At 48.6% G+C, this 21,702-nt stretch overlaps 1 protein-coding gene and 1 pseudogene across 5 annotated transcripts; one reads left to right on the top strand and one right to left on the bottom strand.

Annotated features, from left to right (window-relative positions):
- Positions 1-4,004: 4,004 nt before the first annotated feature.
- The window catches only part of LOC142915635 (uncharacterized), a 139,867-nt pseudogene continuing 122,169 nt past the window's right edge, over positions 4,005-21,702 (bottom strand).
- Positions 9,957-20,423, top strand: LOC142915658 (uncharacterized). Of its 5 annotated transcripts, none has more exons than XM_076061391.1 (7): positions 9,957-10,129; positions 13,096-13,185; positions 15,809-15,901; positions 16,075-16,180; positions 17,520-17,686; positions 18,151-18,321; positions 19,705-20,423. In XM_076061391.1, the coding sequence occupies exons 2-7, from the start codon at positions 13,116-13,118 to the stop codon at positions 19,836-19,838; spliced, it is 741 nt and encodes a 246-aa protein (XP_075917506.1). In that variant the 5' UTR covers positions 9,957-10,129; positions 13,096-13,115; the 3' UTR covers positions 19,839-20,423. The 5 variants fall into 5 exon arrangements, with proteins under 5 accessions (XP_075917506.1, XP_075917507.1, XP_075917503.1 ...); XM_076061388.1 differs by lacking the exon at positions 9,957-10,129 and adding an exon at positions 12,680-12,953; XM_076061389.1 differs by lacking the exon at positions 9,957-10,129 and adding an exon at positions 12,683-12,953 and having other exon boundaries at positions 13,096-13,173.

Raw genomic sequence — 21,702 nt, 5'->3', positions numbered from 1 at the left:
CCCAGGATGGATCGTAGGCAGGCCAGCCTAAATGTTTCTAACTGGCGAAGATGTTCCATTAGGGGGGTCCACGTTTCGCAAGCGTAGAGAAGGGAGAAAATGACCGTGGCCGAGAAGACCTGAAGCTTAGTGCGGAGCGACAGACCAGGTAGCTTCCACACAGCGTTACGCAACCGATGAAAAGATATTGCCGCTCGACTGATTCGGAGTGAGACCTCTGCTGTTAAACTGGAGCCAGTCATAAGCACACTGCCCAGGTATGGGAAACTCTCCACTCTCTCCACAACTGGCCCATCACCGATCGGGAGTTGTGGGGGTGGAGTGTCCGATGGTACAAAATACCCAGGCAGGTGCTTAGTTTTGGTGGGGCTGATGGTAAGGCCCCACCTCTTAGTGGCACGCTCCAATCTCAGCAGCAGCGTCTCCAACTCCTCCTCTGACTGAGCAGCTATTACCAAATCATCAGCATACATAACGTGGTTGAGCAATAGGGAGCCATTCCTTGACCGCACCCGGGCATCGATCAGCCTCCCATTATATCTGTACCATATGGAGATTCCCCCGGTACAGCTATTGAAGGCTTCACGAACTACGTGGTCAAAATAGATGTTAAATAATGTGGGAGCCAGAGGACATCCCTGTCGCACCCCAAGGTGTACAGGGAATGGCTCTGACTCCCGGCCACGTAGTTTTACCCGGGCCCGCTCACCATCATGAAGGTCCTTAATGATCGTGAGCAGAGGGTCAGGTACTCCAAAAGCACGAAGAACGACCCAGAGCCCAGGCCTACTGATGGTATCATAGGTCTTGACCAGGTCAATAAAGCAGAGACGTAGGTCTTGTTGGAATTCCCTACACCTCTGCTGTAGCAGACGGACAGAAAATATGGCATCTGTGCAGGACCGCCCTATCCTGAAACCGCATTGGGGCTCCGCAAGCCTCTCCTCAGCATGCCTGGCAAGGCGATGCTGAATAATCCTTGCCAGGACCTTTCCCGGCACACTGAGGAGTGAGATGCCCCTGTAGTTGTTACAGTCTGTGCGGTCCCCCTTCTTAAAAAGAGGGACCACCAGGGCATCCTTCCAATCCTGCGGAACCCGTCCAGTGGTCCAGACTGTTGTTATGATGTCATATAGGGCAGTCTGTGCACAAACGCCGCCCTCCCTCAGCATTTCGCTTGGGAGATCATCTCTGCCCGCTGCCTTTCCTGGTCTCAGACTCCGGATCGCCTTCAGTACTTCCTCAACAGATGGCACCTCAGCCAGCCACTCACAGGGGGTGACTTCTTCGAATATTTGAGGCACCGCAGCCTCAGCAGGGTCATCCTCATTTTGTGCCACGATGTTTTCCTGGCTGAGGGATTTTCCCTCCCCCAGGACCTCACAGAAATGCTCAGCAAATCTGCAAACCTGTTCCTGGGGGTCGGAGATTGGATCACCGTTTTTTCCCCTAATGATGGTAATAGGTGTGGCGCTGCAGGTTACTTTTTTGATGGAGTTAAATAGAGATTTGTGATCACGGGCCACACACACACAGACACACACACAGACACACACACACAGACAACGCTAACCGCTACACTACAATGCGTGACGCTTCCACGTGCGAGGGGCACGTGACAGGTGTGACGTCACAGCTCACTTGCCGTGCAAAAAATCTATACATTATTGAGCTCCCCCGTCCCCCTTAAAACAACACAAAAGTGTATTTGTATAATGTTTGCACGGTGTACAGTCTGGAAAGTACCCACATGGCAAACTTCCAGTTTGTTGCATGTCGGGAAGTACGCTAAACATTTTGAACAGACAACACACACAATCACAACTTTGCCTTTTATATATATTTGGAGATGCAGTGAAAAACTTTCCCAAATTCATCACGCGGTTTCAGTTTTTTGGTTATAGTCCCGTGAGCCATTCGGCTCTTGAATCGGGTGCAACCACAACAAGCAACAAAACAAAAACACGACCAAGAAAAACATCCTACAGTGACTGTGTGTGACTGTGCAAACAGCACTGTCATGGCACGCAATGAGAGGGCAAATGTCATAAATATTCCTGTAAGCCCTCGCATCAACATTAATGTTGCCATAGAAACGTTGTGGGGTTTTTTGCTTCATTTAAGAAAAGAAAAATTATTATCTGTTATTTTTATTTTATTTTCTATCTACGTGACTTTACCGAAAGAACCAAGAATATTAATTCCTGCAGTCACCAAAGTTTTAAGTCAAAACATTCACACACGTTGACAAAGCCTCACCTTGTGTTGTTGTGGGCAGGTCGCTTCTGATAACAAGAGCGGTATAGCAGCTCAAGCGGGCTTGGCCTGCTAACAAAAGAAAATAAAAACTGCGTGAATATTTACAATAAAACAAAGATACAAAGTGGCGAGCCGGGCGAAGACAAATTAAACTTAAGCGAGATAATTAAAGTGAACGCAATCAGGCGAGGGCAGGAGGCAAGGCCCCGCGTGGCTAGGCCCCGCGTTGTAAAGTTCCAACCTGGACATCGATTCCCATGCTCGCTGCTACTCAACTGACATCCCTACGAGAGAGAGCGAGGCTCTACCTTGGTAAACAACAACAACCACCACCACAACAACCACCACCACCACAACGATGATAATTTCTCACCTCGGATTTCAGTGCAAGCGCGCACACGGCAGCTTCCTGTTGCCTCGCGACAGCAGGAAGTAGTATGACGTCACTTCCCTCCCACGTGCGGCTCTGTAACTGAATAAATTATGTTAATGACGTCGGCCCATATGTCGAGCAATGGGAGCGTGGGCGCTAAACCCGTCGCAATAAACTCGCGACGGCTTTAACAGAAACATTATGTTAATGAGCCACCAGTCACTGGGCGTAGCTTTGCCCAAATAAGGATTGTACCGGAACAGAATCGGCAGTGACCAAGCAGAGGTGACGTCACGCTCAAGGGCGCGGTGGACGGGGGTGGGGTGAATACCTTGGTGACATGACGTCACTAGCGAGGCACACCTCCCCCTGGCGTTTCACAGCGATGAGGTCATGCTGAGTGGTGACGTCACAGAGCGGGAATGGAGTTTAAGTTGATTTAGATTCATTTTCCATTGCTCCATCTCTTCAACAGAGACCTCTTGGGTGCGTGAGCTCAGCAACTACAACGTGGACATTACTGTGTGTACACACTGTTTCTGTGTGTACACACTGTTTCTGTGTGTATACTGTGTATGTACAGACTGTGTGTGTACACTGTGTATGTGCACACTGTGTGTGTACACACTGTGTGCCTGTATCTGTGTGTGCCTGTGTCTCTGTGTGTGTGCCTGTGTGTGACACCTGATGATGATTGCTTGTGTTGCAGTCGAATTGTCATGATAATGTAATTGTTTTATATTTTTGTTATTTTATTGTTTCCCTTCTACGTGACTTTACCGAAAGAACCAAGAATAAATATCAGCTCTATGTTTTCAAGTCAATACAGTTTGGGTAGTGAATAAATTATAGTCTAAATAAGCTACACATGACGAATTGTAGGCAATTATAGTTATAATCAGAGACATTTTTAAACAATCACGTGGTCCCTATAGTCGCCGTTAGAGACACAAAATCTGCTTGAAAACAGTTCATCAACATATATGAATACATTGATTCGAATAAGCAGAGTTAATTTCCTATTTATGGCATGCCAGCTATGTGTCAGTTTTCGATATCAACATCACCTTATAAAAGAATAACATTTAAAAAATAAGCGCACAACTTTATCCGTGATGAACGCTGCACTTTCTGTTGTTTTCATGCAGGGGGCGCGTGTAGGTTTACAGCGCCCCCTGCAAATGACGGAGGCGCAGGGACAGACGTTCAATTACGTTGGAATCGATCTGCAGACGACCAGCAGCTCCGTGTCGCCTTATCTCCATCCCGCAATCCCAAACAGGTGAAAGTCCGCATCGAACCGAACCCCCGGCAAGGCCGTCTACTTAACGACGAGAGAAAATTCACACGAAATGTCCTTCTCAACGAAGACTTCCGGATGTAAAATTAACTTTTAATGAAGAAATAATCTAAATCAAAACACAACACAATTCAAAGATGTTTCATTTTAAAACTTCAAAACGGAGCATGGGGTGCTTGCGTGAATGCGTCCTTCGTGTGCAAATGTTGTGACTTTCCTGGCCTGAAGGCCATCAACGTGTTGGACCCTTATTGGTGCACAGCGTCTCAACAGCAGTGGGGTTTGCTTCAACCGATAGGTAAAGAACATCCAGACGTCAATCAGCAAGGAGCATTTCTAGTCCTAGTTAGACAAAATCTACATCAACACGTAAGACAAAACTACAATTCGTGTTGTAGAGAATGTACCTCCTCCTATAGTGTAACTTTCAAGTGGTATGCCTTGTAACTGATGAATGATCCGAGCGTGCTACCTATTTCAAAGACAATGAGTTGCTCCAGATGCTTCGTGGAACACAAAAACACCGTTTGACCTGTATCACAAGAACAACGGGTCCCACCTGAGTTCTCTGTACAGGTTACTTTCAAACACACACACACTTTGTCCTAACATCACTTAATCATTGTTTGACCCTTATGGATCAAATGTTGCAAGTATGCACAAAACCAGACAAGTATACATTCTAAATTATTGACAGGCATATTAACAAAATTGGATTACTGCAGTGAAATATACTGCATCACGTTACATCGTATTAACAAAAAGCTTTTATTGTGTCATTCAAAACGAGTAGGCCATTGCATGCTGGTGTCTGAGTGAAAATGTAGCAAATTCTAAACATTACCTACAAACTACACAACTGAGATGACACATCAATCATCGCCCCCTACTAACAGGCTCTTTTTTTCGATTTAAAGCTTTCGTGACTGCAAGGATTCATCTTCTTTGGTTCTTTCGGTAAAGTCACGTAGAATCTTAGCAGCGTTCATTGTAGCTCTGTCGTCCCGACAGGTTTGTTCCTTTCACCTGTCGAAGGCCACTTGTGTTGTGGCCGAAACGTCGTGAGAATTTTATTGTTTTATGTTATTATTTTATTCTTATTCTACGTGACTTTACCGAAAGAACCAAAGAAGATGACAGGCTCTTGTCCACATGCAGGCCGGTGCAGGGACACCACCTTGTACCACACAGGGGCAGCTGCTACTTGGGGATGCTCTTCGAGCGTGAGATGAGATACAAAACTCCGAGTTGCTGAGGCGATTAAGCAAGCACCATGTAAAAGCAATTATTATGATAACATAGTGAATGCTTGGGAGCTTATTGGCTCTTGCTCCTGGTTAGAGATCTACCCAACCCACGGGCCCACAAAGTGTTCAACTTCACGTTCTTGTCATTAAAGGCCTGTGACAAAGGTGCATCTATTGTAGCGACATCGTCTCTGGCTTACACATCTACCGGGTCTCCGCTTGACTTTGTATTATCTAGGAGCAAGTCCACCCACACCTCCACTTCCACAAACTGCTGGGAGTTGCCTCACTCTGACTCAGTCAGAATTCTCCTCCTGCTTCACGATGTGAAGTTCCCATTTTGGAGTTGAATCTTCATCTTCACATTTTACCTTCACTTCTTCGCTCATCACTTCTTCACATTTCACCATCACCTCTTCATATTTCACCTTGATACCTTTAAAAGTGTCCAAGCTGGGATTTTCGTCCGCTTCTTGTTTCATGAGGGATGGGCTCATTGCGGCACTTTGACTTTCACAAGCTGATTTCAGACTCCACTCCTTGTGGATCTTCTGATGCTTGTGTTCTCTGGTGTCTTCGAAGAGTTGATGAATCTGCAAACGGCTTCCCGCACAGAGTACACTTGAAGGGTTTCTCTTCTGTGTGTGTTCTCTGGTGTTTTACAAGATCAGCTAACTGTGCAAACGCCTTCACGCACACACTGCACGTGAAGGGTTTCTCTCCCGTGTGTGTTCTCTGGTGTATTACAAGATTACATGAATCTGAAAATGTCTTCCCACACACACTGCACTTGAAGGGTTTCTCTCACGTGTGTGTTCTCTGGTGTTTTTTAAGAGAAGATGACCGTGAAAATGCCTTCCCACAAACACTGCACTGGAAGGGTTTCTCTCCCGTGTGTGTTCTCTGGTGTGTTACAAGATTACATGACTGTGTAAACGCCATCCCACAGATCGTGCATCTGAAAGGTTTCTCTCCCGTGTGTGTTCTCTGGTGTGTTTTAAGAGTAGATAAATCTGAAAATGTCTTCCCACACACACTGCACCTGAAGGGTTTCTCTCCTGTGTGTGTTCTCTGGTGCTTTACAAGAGCACATGACTGTGCAAACGCCTTCACGCACACACTGCACTTGAAGGGTTTCTCTCCCGTGTGTGTTCTCTGGTGTTCTACAAGAGTAGATGAATGTGGAAACGCCTTCCCACACACACTGCACTTGAAGGGTTTCTCTCCCGTGTGTGTTCTCTGGTGTATTACAAGAGTAGATGAACGCGCAAACGCCTTCCCACACACAGTGCACTTGAAGGGTTTCTCTCCCGTGTGTGTTCTCTGGTGTATTTTAAGAGCAAATGACCGTTCAAATGCCTTGTTACACACACTGCACTTGAAGGGTTTCTCTCCTGTGTGTGTTCTCTGGTGCTGTGTCAAATTTCCAGTCCGATCCGTGCTGTATGCACGCCAGTCGCATTGTTGCCTTGTCATACCGAGCTGCGCTGAGTACATTTGCTCCATCAGACCAATTCTGCAGAGGAAGCGTCAGAGGAAGCGTCAGCTGCAGACAGAAAAAAATAATACCCACACCATCTACACGTCAGTATCGAGGCACAGAGAAATGCATATATAGTCACATGTGACTTACACGTCTATATTCATATATTCATGATGTAGTAAAACGTTTCCCAAATTCATCACACGGGCTGTTATGGCACACAATGAGAGGGCAAATGGTCATAAACATGCCTGGAAGCCCTCGTATCTTCAAAATGAATGTTCACCCAAAACTCCGAGTACACAATTTCGGCTGTCTGGCTACAAAAGGAATATTTATGAGAGCTAAATTCAGCTGACATAGCAAAGGGTGTTGAAAACAATACTATTTGTGTTATGCAGAAATTAATAAATTAATGTTCAATCGCAGCTTAGAGGTGCGAATCCAGGCTCAGATGTTCTTAAATGCTGGGATGAACAGTTCCGACTTCAGCTGAATGTGTGTGCTGTGTTAACTTCCTGTTTCCATTCTTACAAAGAGTTCCAGAGGAAAACAAAAGTAAACTACTGTTATGATATAACCTCCGTGTTCAACAGAGTTAATAGACGTTACTGCAAACACAAACTGTACACTGTCACTGGGTAAACAGGTGGTGACGTGTCTAGAATCACGCCTGGCCACCTTCATCTGCTTGGCATGAATGCTTCCTCACTCCACCAAGTAATTAATTGAGGATCAACGAACATATCCGAGGCTAACTGGAGTTTGCGTGTCTCTCTCCGTGGTGAGATGTTAACTACCTCACCCGGTATACAGGAAGTCGTGGGTTCGATCCCGACCCTGACGCCTGCTGTATATTTGGAGTTTGTGTGTCACTCCGTTTAGCGTCTTTGACCGATAGACATTGACACACGTATTGTTGGTTCTTTCAGTAAAGTCACGTAGATAGAAAATAAAAATAACAGATTAAATTCAATAAGATAAAGACCACTTGTGTTGCGATCGAAACGTCGTGGGTTTTTTGCTTTATTTTAAATTTTTTATTTTATTTTTATTTTATTTTCTATCTACGTAACTTTACCGAAAGAAACAAGAATATTAATTCCTGCAGTCACCAAAGTTTTAAGTCAAAACATTCACACACGTTGACAAAGCCTCACCTTGTGTTGTTGTGGGCAGGTCGCTTCTGATAACAAGAGCGGTATAGCAGCTCAAGCGGGCTTGGCCTGGTGAAAAAAAAAACTGCGTGAATATTTACAATAAAACAAAGTTACAAAGTGGCGAGCCGGGTGAAGACAAATTAAACTTAAGCGAGATAATTAAAGTAAACGCAATCAGGCGAGGGCAGGAGGCAAGGCCCCGCGTGGCTAGGCCCCGCGCTGTAAAGTTCCAACCTGGACATCGATTCCCATGCTCGCTGCTACTCAATTGACATCCCTACGAGAGAGAGCGAGGCTCTACCTTGGTAAACAACAACAACCACCACAACAACCACCACAACCACCACCACAACAACCACAATCGCAATGAGAATTTCTCACCTCGGATTTCAGTGCAGGAAGTGATAGCTTCCTGTTATCTCGTGACGTCACGCGGCAGCAGGTGACATGACGTCACTTCCGGGGAACGGGACACGCTCCTCCCACAATGAGCTTCTCCGTAAATAAAAAAATAGAGTATGAATAAATTATGCTAATGTACATTTCGATATTAGTTCATTGCAGTTCATTTGTTTATTTATTTGGTATAGCCCTGTGAGCCATTCGGCTCTTGAATCGGGTGCAACCGCAACAAACAAAAAACATGAACAAGAAAACATCTTAAAATGATTATGTGACTGTGCAAACAGAAAATACAGGAAAAAATATCAAAATATTCCTGAAATAGCACCGTACACCAACTCTGTGTGCAAAAATCCCAGTGGGATGCAAGTCAAATAACAACAACAATAACCACAATAGAATCAGAATCAGAAAGGGTTTTATTCGCCATGAAAGTTCACACCGACACGGAATTTACTTTGGCAGGATGGTGCATACATTCAACATATAGGAATCTAAAATCTTAAATAAGTTTTAAACAAGTCTTACTATAATAATAAGGGTTAAAAGTCTAACACCAAGGGGCTGAAGTATGTAAAATTGAATAAATATCGAATATAAAATAGCTTTAAGATATAATTGAAAAATAAAAAATGCAAATAGGTTAACATAGTTAATATCGGCAAGGTGTCATTATGTAGATAACTAAGATTAAGGCCATCAGTCTAACTCCGTACTACAATAAACATTAACATGACCTAAACCAAAAAAACTTTTCGAAATCACCACAATAAAAGCCATAAATGCAATGTAACAGTGATCATAGGGAGTGTGACCGAATTTTTAACAATAAACTATATACATAAATTATAACGCCAAAATCTAGAGCCATATTTTAGGCCACTGAATAGCAGTGGCAGCTAGGGGTGTACAACTCCTCTAGAGCAGTTTTGAGTGAAGATCTCATAGGTAGTGATTCAAGTTGCAGTTTATTGGCAATAGCATTCCAGACCCTGGGGTCATGAATAGCAAAGGCCCTTCCTCCAGTTTTTGTACGGCAATAGGGAATGTGAAGCTGGTAAATGAGTGAAGACCTGAGGTCAAATTTGTTCTTTGAAACAGAGAGGAGATCCAGTAGGTAGTCTGCGGAATTTTTTGTAAGTACATCGTGAATAAATAAGATCTGGTGCACAAGCCGTCGAACTTTAAGAGATGTTAAGTTTGACCCAATGTAGAGATCACAGTGGTGAGTCTATGGGGCAGTGTTGAGTCTATGGGCAGTGTTGAGTCTATGGGCAGTGTTGAGTCTATGGGCAGTGTTGAGTCTATGGGCAGTGTTGAGTCTACGGGCAGTGTTGAGTCTATGGTGCAGTGTTGAGTATATGGGCAGTGTTGAGTCTACGGGCAGTGTTGAGTCTACGGGCAGTGTTGAGTCTATGGTGCAGTGTTGAGTATATGGGCAGTGTTGAGTCTACGGGCAGTGTTGAGTCTACGGGCAGTGTTGAGTCTATGGGCAGTGCTGAGTCTATTATGGTGCAGTGTTGAGTCTATGGTGCAGTGTTGAGTCTATGGGCAGTGTTGAGTCTATGGGCAGTGGTGAGTCTCTGGGCAGTGCTGAGTCTATGGGCAGTGCTGAGTCTATGGGCAGTGCTGAGTCTATGGGCAGTGTTTATCAGTTCTACAGAATCTGAGCCTCGCTCGCACTGCGTGTTCGCCTATCCGCACTACGATTTATAAAAGCGCCCTGCTAAGGCCTCACGTGATAGCAGACCTGCCGAGTCGCCTGCCCGTGATTCAAGGCACGGGACGTCGAATCTCCTCCTCCACCACGACCACACGAGGACATTGTTTTGTTTGTAACCTCACCACGAAGGAGGATATAGCTCAAGACCCCCCCCCCCCAGACACCTACGCAGCGTTGCGCTGGTGAGTGCCGTGTTGAGGCCTATTCCGGGAGTGTCACCGGTCTCGGCTAGATTGCCCAGCCGACCGAGGCGGCACTTTGGCCGGCTACAGATGCCGCTGTCATGCGATGGCCTCCATAGAGACCTGGAAGATGGTCTCTAGGTTATGTTGTGGGTTAGCAAGCTTCCCAAGGATGCGTGAAGGCTGCCGCTCGGCTTTTGTAACGAATCTTTGCTGCGTGTTTTAAACTTGAATTATTTGCAATGCACGCGTGTCAATGTGCTCTAGAGGAGTTGTACAACCCTAGCTGCCACTGCTGTTCAGTGGCCTAAATTATGGCTCTAGATTTTGGTGTTATAATTTTTTTATGTAGTTTATTGTTAAAAATTCGGTCACAGTCCCTATGATCACTGTTACATTGGATTTATGGCTTTTATTTTGGTGATTTCGAAAAGTTTTTTTTTGTTTTGGCCATGTTTTTGTTTATTGTAGTACGGAGTTAGACTGATGGCTTTAATCTTAGTTGTCTTGTGGTTGTTGTTGTTATTTGACTTGCATCCCACTGGGATTTTTGCACACAGCATTGGTGTACGGTGCTATTTCAGGAATATTTTGATATTTTTTTCCTATATTTTCTGTTTGCACAGTCACATAATCACTTTAAGATGTTTTCTTGTTCATGTTTTTTGTTTGTTGCGGTTGCACCCGATTCAAGAGCCGAATGGCTCACAGGGCTATACCAAATAAATGAACTATGAACTATGCGTCGCTCAAAGACTTCACTCGAGTGTGTCGTGTTCAAGCTCGCTTTGTCTACCTTAGGAGCTTACAAAGTGCCGCCCAATAATTTACCGTGCGTCTGCCTCTTAGACCGAGTGAATCGCTTGAACAAGTGCACATTCAGAAGCGTAAACTCTGCGAGTATCTCGTTTTGAATCTTGATGTGAAGCTTTCGTGACTGCAGTAATTCATATTCTTAGCTCTTTCGGTAAAGTCAGAGTTGAAAGGAAACAATAAAGCAATAAAATATATATAAAACAATAAAAATTCTCACGACGTTTCGACCTGATGACGACCGTTTGTGTTATGGTCGAAACGTTGTGAGAAATTTTATTGTTTTATATATATTTTATTATTTTATTGTTTACCTTCAACGTGACTTTACCGAAAGAGCTAAGAATATCTCATTTTATTCATAGTCTGTGTTTCCAAGGACAAAAAAATTGCACATTCTCATTACCAATACATCGACCTGGCTGGCGGTCACAGTTGCCAGGAGCCCCTTTCCCTGTCGGCTTGACATTTTTTTCAACTCAATTGTTTTTTTTACACAGCTCTTGGACAGACGTGCGGCAGTGTTGGTTTATATCCTGGAAGGTGCTCTCACTTCAGGGGATGTTTCATTGATGGGAAAAAAAACCTGAGCTGGGGCTGTAATCAATGTTGTTTTATTGATCTAGTTTAAAACATCAGCACGAACATCGGTGCCAAACTAACACGATGTGAGGCGCTAGATTTGAAGCTTTCGCGATGTGCAAGGATTCATACTCTTTGGATTTTTTTCGGTAAAGTCGCGGGGGTAAAAAAAAATAAAGTTAAACCCAAGTTAAACTTTAGCAGCCTTATAGTTTACAGCAGTATGCTCTGCAAGGCAACCAGTTTGTCAGCTTAACTACTGCCTCCTGCCTCTGGTTCACGTGTGTAACGCTCTTCAACCTGCACACGGCCATCTCTCCGTCCCCAACCCCCTGCAGCATAACAGAAGGCGGCTTAACTTAGCCCCCCCCACGGCCCTTCTTATCTCCCCCCCCCCCTTAACCTGTATACAATCTCGGGTGTCTTAGAGTTCTCTTCACCTGATGCAGCAATTTTGCCGTGACGGTTTCCACCTCAAGACGGAAGCTTGTGCTGCTGCCTCCGAAACGTCGTGATTTTAATTGTTGTTTTTTTCATTTATTTATTTTATAGATTTTTTTTTACCTACGTGACTTTAGCAAAAAAACCAACGAGTCCAATGCGAGGAGGCGTTTCCCCCAACGTTCGTTTTCTGCGGTGGCAAAAAATGCAGCCTCTGCAAAACGATGAGAACCTAAACATTTTTCTCAACGCAGGAGGAACATGTCCATCAGTGAGGGAGCCTTAGGCATGCATCCAATTGTCCCTTGTGAAGGAGGAGGTCTTTAACCCGGCATGGTTGTCACCTGGTGTACAGGAGGTCGTGGGGTTTGATACCGACCCTGACACTCCCTGCTCTATCTTTGGAGTTGACGTTTCTCGCGCCCCGCGGCCGCGTGGATTTCTCTCCCCGAATCCTCCGGTTTTTTCCCCTCCACATTCAGAAACGCCACGCGTTTAGAGTATTTTGCCCTGAATGTCCACTTGATATCAGCCCACCATTTATGGGCCAGGTCTCTTCTTGAAAAGAGCTATGTAGCACGGTGGTGTGCTTCACGTGGCAACATGAAACATTGGTTACTTTTATTAGTATATATATTTTTAAAGTGATTTGTTTTACTCTTCCTGTAACTCTACACTCACGCCGTGTTTTTGTTTTGTGTTTGTTGTCATGTTCTGACCCAGTGCCACAGCTGGACATCTGTGACAAAAAGAGCTTCGTAGCGCTTTGGATTCCTCCTCTTGCAGTCTAAATAAATATCATTCCCACTGCTCCTCCCACTCCCTCCCCTTCACCCCTCCTAGCCAAGTGAAGGAAGCCGCCAGGCCGACCATCTGCCACCCCCCCCCCCCCCCCCCATGGAGACTTTCTCCACCACCACCCATTTAGTGGCCTTGCTGGTCGTTGTGCTGGGCGACCGTCACAACCCCTTCGCCCTGCCCCTTGACCGTGAGTAGCAAACAGCGCCGCTACCCCACTTGAGACGATGCCCCCTCTCAACGCTACTCCCGCTAAAGGCCATCGACTAAACTCGACTCTTTTGACTTCACCAGGCAATGCCCACTGAGCTTCGTGGCTCTTTTTTTTTCAGAAGCGCCCCGGCTCCTGCAAATGATGGCTTCAACGAAGCACTTTGACATTCAAGCGGGGCCGAGTACTCGAAACACTTGTGGGTATCTGTGTGAGTAGTGTGTGGGTCTCTCTGTGAGTAGTGTGTGGGTATCTGTGTGAGTAGTGTGTGGGTATCTGTGTGAGTAGTGTGTGGGTCTCTCTGTGAGTAGTGTGTGGGTATCTGTGGGTCTCACACAGAGACACACAGACTACTCACGCAGAGACCCACAGACTACTCACAGAGAGACCCACACACTACTCACAGAGAGACCCACACACTACTCACACAGAGACCAACACACTACTCACAGAGAGACCCACACACTACTCACTCAGAGACCCACACACTACTCACACAGAGACCCTCACATTACTCACATAGAGACCCAGACACTACTCACTCAGAGACCCACACACTACTCACACAGAGACCCACAGGCTACTCACTCAGAGACCCACACACTACTCACTCAGAGACCCACACTACTCACACAGAGACCCTCACACTACTCACATAGAGACCCACACACTACTCACTCAGAGACCCACACTACTCACACAGAGACCCTCACACTACCCACATAGAGACCCAGAGACTACTCACTCAGAGACCCACACACTGCTCACACAGAAACCCACAGACTACTCACTCAGAGACCCACAGACTACTCACAGAGAGACCCACACACTACTCACAGAGAGACCCACACACTACTCACAGAGATACCCACACACTACTCACACAGAGACACACACACTACTCACAGAGAGACCCACACACTACTCACACAGAGACCCTCACACTACTCACATAGAGACCCAGACACTACTCACTCAGAGACCCACACACTACTCACACAGAGACCCACAGACTACTCACATAGAGACCCAGACACTACTCACTCAGAGACCCACACACTACTCACACAGAGACCCACAGACTATTCACTCAGAGACCCACAGACTACTCACAGAGAGACCCACACACTACTCATAGAGAGACCCACACACTACTCAGAGATACCCACACACTACTCACACAGAGACACACACACTACTCACAGAGAGACCCACACACTACTCACTCAGAGACCCACACACTACTCACACAGAGACCCTCACACTACTCACATAGAGACCCAGACACTACTCACTCAGAGACCCACACACTACTCACACAGAGACCCACACACTACTCACACAGAGACCCGCAGACTACTCACTCAGAGACCAACACACTACTCACACAGAGAGCCACACACTACTCACAGAGAGACCCACACACTACTCAGAGAGAGACTCACACACTACTCACACAGGGACCCACAGACTACTCACACAGAGACCCACAGACTACTCACACAGAGACCCTCACACTACTCACATAGAGACCCAGAGACTACTCACTCAGAGACCCACACACTACTCACACAGAGACCCACAGACTACTCACTCAGAGACCCACAGACTACTCACAGAGAGACCCACACACTACTCAGAGAGACCCACACACTACTCACAGAGATACCCACACACTACTCACTCAGAGACCCACACACTACTCACACAGAGACCCTCACACTACTCACATAGAGACCCAGACACTACTCACTCAGAGACCCACACACTACTCACACAGAGACCCACAGACTACTCACATAGAGACCCAGACACTACTCACTCAGAGACCCACACACTACTCACACAGAGACCCACAGACTACTCACTCAGAGACCCACAGACTACTCACAGAGAGACGTACACACTACTCATAGAGAGACCCACACACTACTCAGAGATACCCACACACTACTCACACAGAGACCCACAGACTACTCACTCAGAGACCCACAGACTACTCACAGAGAGACGTACACACTACTCATAGAGAGACCCACACACTACTCAGAGATACCCACACACTACTCACACAGAGACACACACACTACTCACACAGAGACCCGCAGACTACTCACTCAGAGACCCACACACTACTCACACAGAGAGCCACACACTACTCACAGAGAGACCTACACACTACTCAGAGAGAGACTCACACACTACTCACACAGAGACCCACAGACTACTCACACAGAGACCCACAGACTACTCACACAGAGACCCACACACTACTCACACAGAGACCCACACACTACTCACACAGAGAGACCCACACACTACTCACACAGAGAGACCCACACACTACTCACACAGAGAGACCCACACACTACTCACACAGAGAGAACCACACACTACTCACAGAGAGACCCACACACTACTCACACACAGAGACCCACACACTACTCACACAGAGACCCACACACTACTCACACAGAGACCCACACACTACTCACACAGAGACCCACAGTCTATCACACAGAGACCCACAGACTACTCACACAGAGACCCACGCACTACTAACAGAGAGACCCACAGACTACTCACACAGAGACCCACACACTACTCACAGAGATACCCATAGACTACTCACACAGAGACCCACAGACTACTCACACAGAGACCCACACACTACTCACACAGAGACCCACATACTACTCACACAGAGACCCACAGACTACTCACACAGAGACCCACACACTACTCACACAGATACCCACACACTACTCACACAGAGATCCACACACTACTCACACAGAGACCCTATTAACACTCTGCTGTATTTTCGCCCGCAGCTGCGGTTATCATCTCTGGCCACGTACGGTACCAAAGAAGCTCACATCAGGTGTATGCAGCAAAGCAGCAACCTCCTGAAACACGACGGAAAGGTGCATGGTTGCGACATCACACACACACACGTACAGGGCCCAGTTGAGTACGCAGTTTGTTAAGGTGCAGCACTGCAAGTACTTGCTCAGCCCGGAGCGACCCCCCCCACCCTCGGGAGCGACCTCTGCCCGCTCGCTGTATCTGCCCCCCCCCCCACCACCGCCTCACACAGCCAACCCCCCGTCGATGCTGTCGGAGCCAGACAGGATGTACAGGGCGAGAGAGGGAGAGGCGGTGTACATGGAGTGCTCGGTGTGGCCGCCCGCCACCATCCTGTGGTGAGACCGAACGCTGCGCCTGAGCGTCCGTCCCTCTCCGCCTCTCCTCTCGCTCTCCGCTCGCTGGAGACTCTTTTTGTTTATTTCACCGCCTGATGCCCACCGAGCCGTGCAGCTGTTTTTCAGAAGCTACCCGGCCATGTCGCAAACGACGGCCCTGACGACGCGCCTCGAAGCTCCCTGTCGCGAGGGCTGTACGTGCCCTGAACTTCTTTCGCACCCTACGTGGCCAACCATGCTAATCTGTGCCTCCGTGGATCTGGGTGTCTGTGGGTCTCTCTGTATGTGTATGTGCCCTGAACTTCTTTCGCACCCTACGTGGCCAACCGTGCTAATCAGAGGCACGAGAGCCGAGTCTGTTTTGTGAATGCCGCCAGCGGGTTTGCATGGCTGACCACGTACGGAGCGAAAGAAGTTCAACATAGAACACTCCCATAGACTTCAATGCTAAAGGCTCCCATAGACTTCAATGTTAAAGGCTCCCATAGACTTCAATGTTAAAGGCACCCATAGACTTCAATGTTAAAGGCTCCCATAGGCTTCAATGTTAAAGGCCCCCATAGACTTCAATGTTAAAGGCTCTCAAAGACTTCAATGTCAAAGGCTCCCATAGACTTCAATGTCAAAGGCTCGCATAGGCTTCAATGTTAAAGGCTCCCATAGGCTTCAATGTTAAAGGCTCCCATAGACTTCAATGTTAAAGGCTCCCATAGGCTTCAATGTTAAAGGCTCCCATAGGCTTCAATGTTAAAGGCTCCCATAGGCTTCAATGTTAAAGGCTCCCATATGCTTCAATGTTAAAGGCTCCCATAGACTTCAATGTTAAAGACTCCCATAGACTTCAATGTTAAAGGCTCCCATAGACTTCAATGTTAAAGGCTCCCATAGACTTCAATGTTAAAGGCTCCCATAGACTTCAATGTTAAAGGCTCCCATAGGCTTCAATGTTAAAGGCCCCCATAGACTTCAATGTTAAAGGCTCCCATAGACTTCAATGTCAAAGGCTCCCATAGACTTCAATGTCAAAGGCTCGCATAGGCTTCAATGTTAAAGGCTCCCATAGGCTAACATTTATAATTTTGCGCGCGCGGGGGCGGGGTAGGGCGACTGTCGATGGCCGCCACGCGGACGTGGCTCAGAGCGAGAGAGCGAGAGGGGCACTCAACGCGGCGGAGGGCCGCGTGAACCTCGCCGCCCCAACGTCCCCCGGGACGTTCGCCTCCGCGTCTCCCGAAGCCGCCGACCCCGGATCTCAAATCCCCCGACGGCATCGCCGTCAAACCTCAACGGTTCACGCCCCCCGCCTGCCCCCCCCCCACGCCTTCCCGCGCACCGCCAGGTTCAGGAACTACCGGAGCTTGAATGTTGAGGGCGAGCGCTTCCAGATCTTCGAGAATGGCACCCTTCACATCGTGGACTTGCGGCGCGAGGACACGGACACTTACACCTGCTTCGCCACCAACAACCTCAACACAGACCAGCTGCGGGCGCACCTCTCCGTCGAAGGTGAGCAAAGTCGCCGCCGGCAACAAACCCGCCGGCCGGAATCCCTCTCCGATCCGGCGCCGAGCCGTTAACCGCCGCCGTCGAAGACGAAGATCCCCCGCCGTGTAGCCTCAACAGGCCGCGGGGGCGAGCGCCGTTAGCGAGCGGCGCCTGTGAAGGCCGGCACGGCGCACGAGGGGGTGGGTGGCCGGCGCCACGCCCGACCGCCTTTGTCTCCCCGGTGCTGGCGATGTTCGTCACACACCGCGCCGGGTGCTCGTTTGAGGCTGAGTCGACCTTACGGGAGGCCCAAGACCGGTTCAGATAATCGTCACCGCGTGTTGGTGGCCGTGAGCGGGAATCGAACTTGGGTTCGCTGGGTTCGTAGCGCGGTGTAGCGCGGCGTAGACCACTACACCCGCCGCCGCCACCACCGCCGCCACCATTAACTACCACCACCATCACCCCCACAACCACCTCCACAGTGGCGCCGGGCGGTGAGGAGGAGGACGAGGAGGAGGACGAGGAGGAGGGCCAGGACGATGGCAAGGAGGCCTCTACGTCCTCGCCATCGGCCCTCAACGCCGGTAGCGGCCGTGACGGCGGTGCTGACGAGGGCGAGGATGACGACAACGAGCTGTTAGCTACCTCGCCAGGTACGCGGGAGGGCGGCGGCTTGGATCGTCTGACCACCCTGACGATGCAAATGGCCGTAGTCAGCCCAATGAGGTCGGCGGCGCGGAAATTCCTGGGTTTTCAAAAAACTGGGTTTCGGCCACCCCGCGAATCTCCATTGGCTGCTCGGGTTCCCAAGTGCTTGCTTCATTCATGCTTGGATTCAATGTTAAAGGCTCCCATAGACTTCAATGTTAAAGGCTCCCATAGACTTCAATGTTAAAGGCTCCCAAAGACTTCAATGTTAAAGGCTCCCATAGACTTCAATGTTAAAGGCTCCCATAGACTTCAATGTTAAAAGCTCCCATAGACTTCAATGTTAAAGGCTCCCATAGACTTCACTGTTAAAGGCTCCCATAGACTTCACTGTTAAAGGCTCCCATAGACTTCACTGTTAAAGGCTCCCATAGACTTCACTGTTAAAGGCTCCCATAGACTTCACTGTTAAAGGCTCCCATAGACTTCACTGTTAAAGGCTCCCATAGACTTCACTGTTAAAGGCTCCCATGGACTTCACTGTTAAAGGCTCCCATAGACTTCACTGTTAAAGGCTCTCATAGACTTCACTGTTAAAGGCTCCCATAGACTTCACTGTTAAAGGCTCCCATAGACTTCAATGTTAAAGGCTCCCATAGACTCACGGAGGTGCACACATCGAGGGCAGTCAACAAAGTTCCGGTCAAACGGAGATAAACTAACGCTTTGACAATACAAAAGATTCTCAGCATCGTAACTCTGGGCAGGGGTTTGCTGTTTTGGCAAAGAGCGTTGTTGACACGCGGGGGGTGGCGGTGGTGGTGGTGGTGGTGCACCGCTCACTGCAGAGGAGTTACAATCGGGCACCCGACGTCGATGATGTGACAGTCGGCGTTTTAATTTACCAAATAGTTTTAAACGTAGTGTGATGGATCGTCTCTCTGAATGAGTGATTGGGTGGGTGGGTGAGTGGCTGAGTGAACAAGTGAGGAAGAGGTTTCAGTCTCAACTACCAACAACCTCCAACAAATCTTCCATCCCCTAGGAGGTGGTGGCGGTGGTGGTTTTGGTGGTATTGGTGGTGTTGGTGGTGTTGGTGGTGTTGGTGGTGTTGGTGGTGGTGGGGGTGGCGGTGGTGTTGGTGGTGTTGGTGATGGTGTTGGTGGTGTTGGTGGTGGTGGTGGTGTTGGTGTTGTTGGTGGTGTTGGTGGTGGTGTTGGTGGTGGTAGTGGTGGTGTTGGTGGTGGTGGTGTTGGTGGTGTTGGTGGTGATGGTGGTGGAAATGGAGGAGGAGGCGGAGGGTTGTAAGAGGCCCCCCGGTACTCGTACATGGCTCTCATCGTAGCGATGGCGACTGACGTCTCGTTTCTCCGCTTGCCCCTTTGCAGCGACGTCAGCGGCGACAACGTCAGCGGGGCGGGCGTCCGCCACCAGCAAGGCGTCTTGCTGCCCCGGTGCCGCTTGGCCCACGGCGCTTCTGCTCACGCTGGTGCCGTCGTTGGCGCGCGGCGGCGACGTCTAGAAGGAAGCTTTTCTTTCTCGCTCTCGCAAAAATCTTTACGATTTGTGATGCCCCGTTGCGTTCTGACATCGTTTCTCGTTTCCACGCATTCACGTTGTCCCGAGTTTTATTCGGGGAAAAAAGTAACGCGCCGTGTGCCCGCGACGTCTCGCGGAGAGCCGTCTTGCGTGACGATTTTAAACGCGAGTTGCGACTGAGTCATGCCCTGAAGTTGTTCCGTGCTGCTGCTGCCGTGCTGAAGACGTAATCATAAAGGCGCCAAGTTAGCTGTTGCTGCTGTTGTTGACACAAATGTTGCCGTTGTTGATGGTCCAGCTGAGGCAGGGAGAAGGTGCCAGAGTCTTGCGGGGCGAACGCTGTTGTGGATCTGGGGGGGGCGCTGTGGTGCTCTGTGAGTGATGTACAGCAACGGGAGACGAGTTTTGTGCGTCCGTCTCGTCTCACACGCTTAGGTGAGGACATCACTGACGAAGAATAATATTTTGTTACCAGGTTAAGAAGGGCCCACAACTGGGGCCTATCGTTGGCTTCCGATTTCACCGATTTTCCTCGAGTCGAAATAAAAACATCTGATTGTGAATATAACAGCACGAGCTTTAACTACCCGGCTTCGCCCGGGACTTGGATTCACCACACCCGGCCGCCTTTGTCTGCCGATGTTCACACCACAACATTTACTCGTTTGAGGCTGAGTCGACCTAGGGGAGGCCCAGGACCGGTTGAAATAATCGTCACCGGTGGTGGCCGTGAGCGGGAATCGAACTCGGGTCGCCGGGTTCGTAGCGCAGCGTAGCGCTAACCGCTACACTACCGCTCCCCCCCCCACACACAGACACACACAGACACACACACAGACACACAGACACACACAGACAACGCTAACCGCTACACTACAATGTGTTACGCTTCCACGTGCGCGGGTCACGTGACAGATTTGATGTCACAGCTCACTTGCCGTGCAAAAAATAAATGCATTATTGAGCTCCCCCCCCCCCCCCCCCCATAAAATAGAAGCTAAAAGTGTATTTTTATGTTTGCACGGTGTACAGTCTGGAAAGTACCCACATGGCAAATTTAAAGTTTGTTGCATGTCGGGAAGTACGCTAAACATTTTGAACAGACACATAATCACAACTTTGCCTTTTATATATCTGGAGATAAGGGAAACTACCGTTCGCAAACTATCACGGTTTGAAAGAGACGCTTAACGACGCCTCGGTGGTGTTTAAAGAAGTTGTTACCACGTAAAATCTCCACATTCAATGGGGAACAAAATAAACACATCATGCTCCAGTTTAAATGCCCCGACCACCTGTGAGATCACCACGGAGCTTAGGCCAAGTTCGCTGACAGGTCACGGGACAGACCCAGATGCCATGGATTGACTGAGACAATTGGCAGATGCACTACAGTACACATCCACACCCACCCTTCCACTCATCCGCCGACCGATCCACCCACCCTTTCACTCAATTACCCACCCACTCATCTACCCATCCAGTCATTCGCCCACTCACCTACCCACCCACTCACCTACCCATCCACTCACCTACCCACTCACCTACCGACTCACTCACCTACCCACTCACCTACCCACCCACTCACCTACCCACCCACTCACCTACCCACTCACTCACCTACCCATCCACTCACCTACCCACCAACTCATCTACCCATCCAGTCATTCGTCCACTCACTCACCTACCCACCCACTCACCTACCCACTCACCCATCCACTCATCTACCTACCCACTCACCTACCCACTCACTCACCCACTCACTCACCTACCCACCCACTCACCTACCCACCCACTCACCTACCCACCCACTCATCTACCCATCCAGTCATTCGCCCACTCACCCC

This window comes from Petromyzon marinus, unplaced genomic scaffold (assembly GCF_048934315.1).
Source record: "Petromyzon marinus isolate PM22_M1 ecotype Great Lakes invasive population unplaced genomic scaffold, UKy_Petmar_22M1.pri1.0 PM_G_Scaffold_33, whole genome shotgun sequence".
Taxonomy (NCBI): domain Eukaryota; kingdom Metazoa; phylum Chordata; class Hyperoartia; order Petromyzontiformes; family Petromyzontidae; genus Petromyzon; species Petromyzon marinus.
Note: the sequence above shows the minus strand (reverse complement) of the source record. Positions and strands in the feature narration are given on the sequence as shown.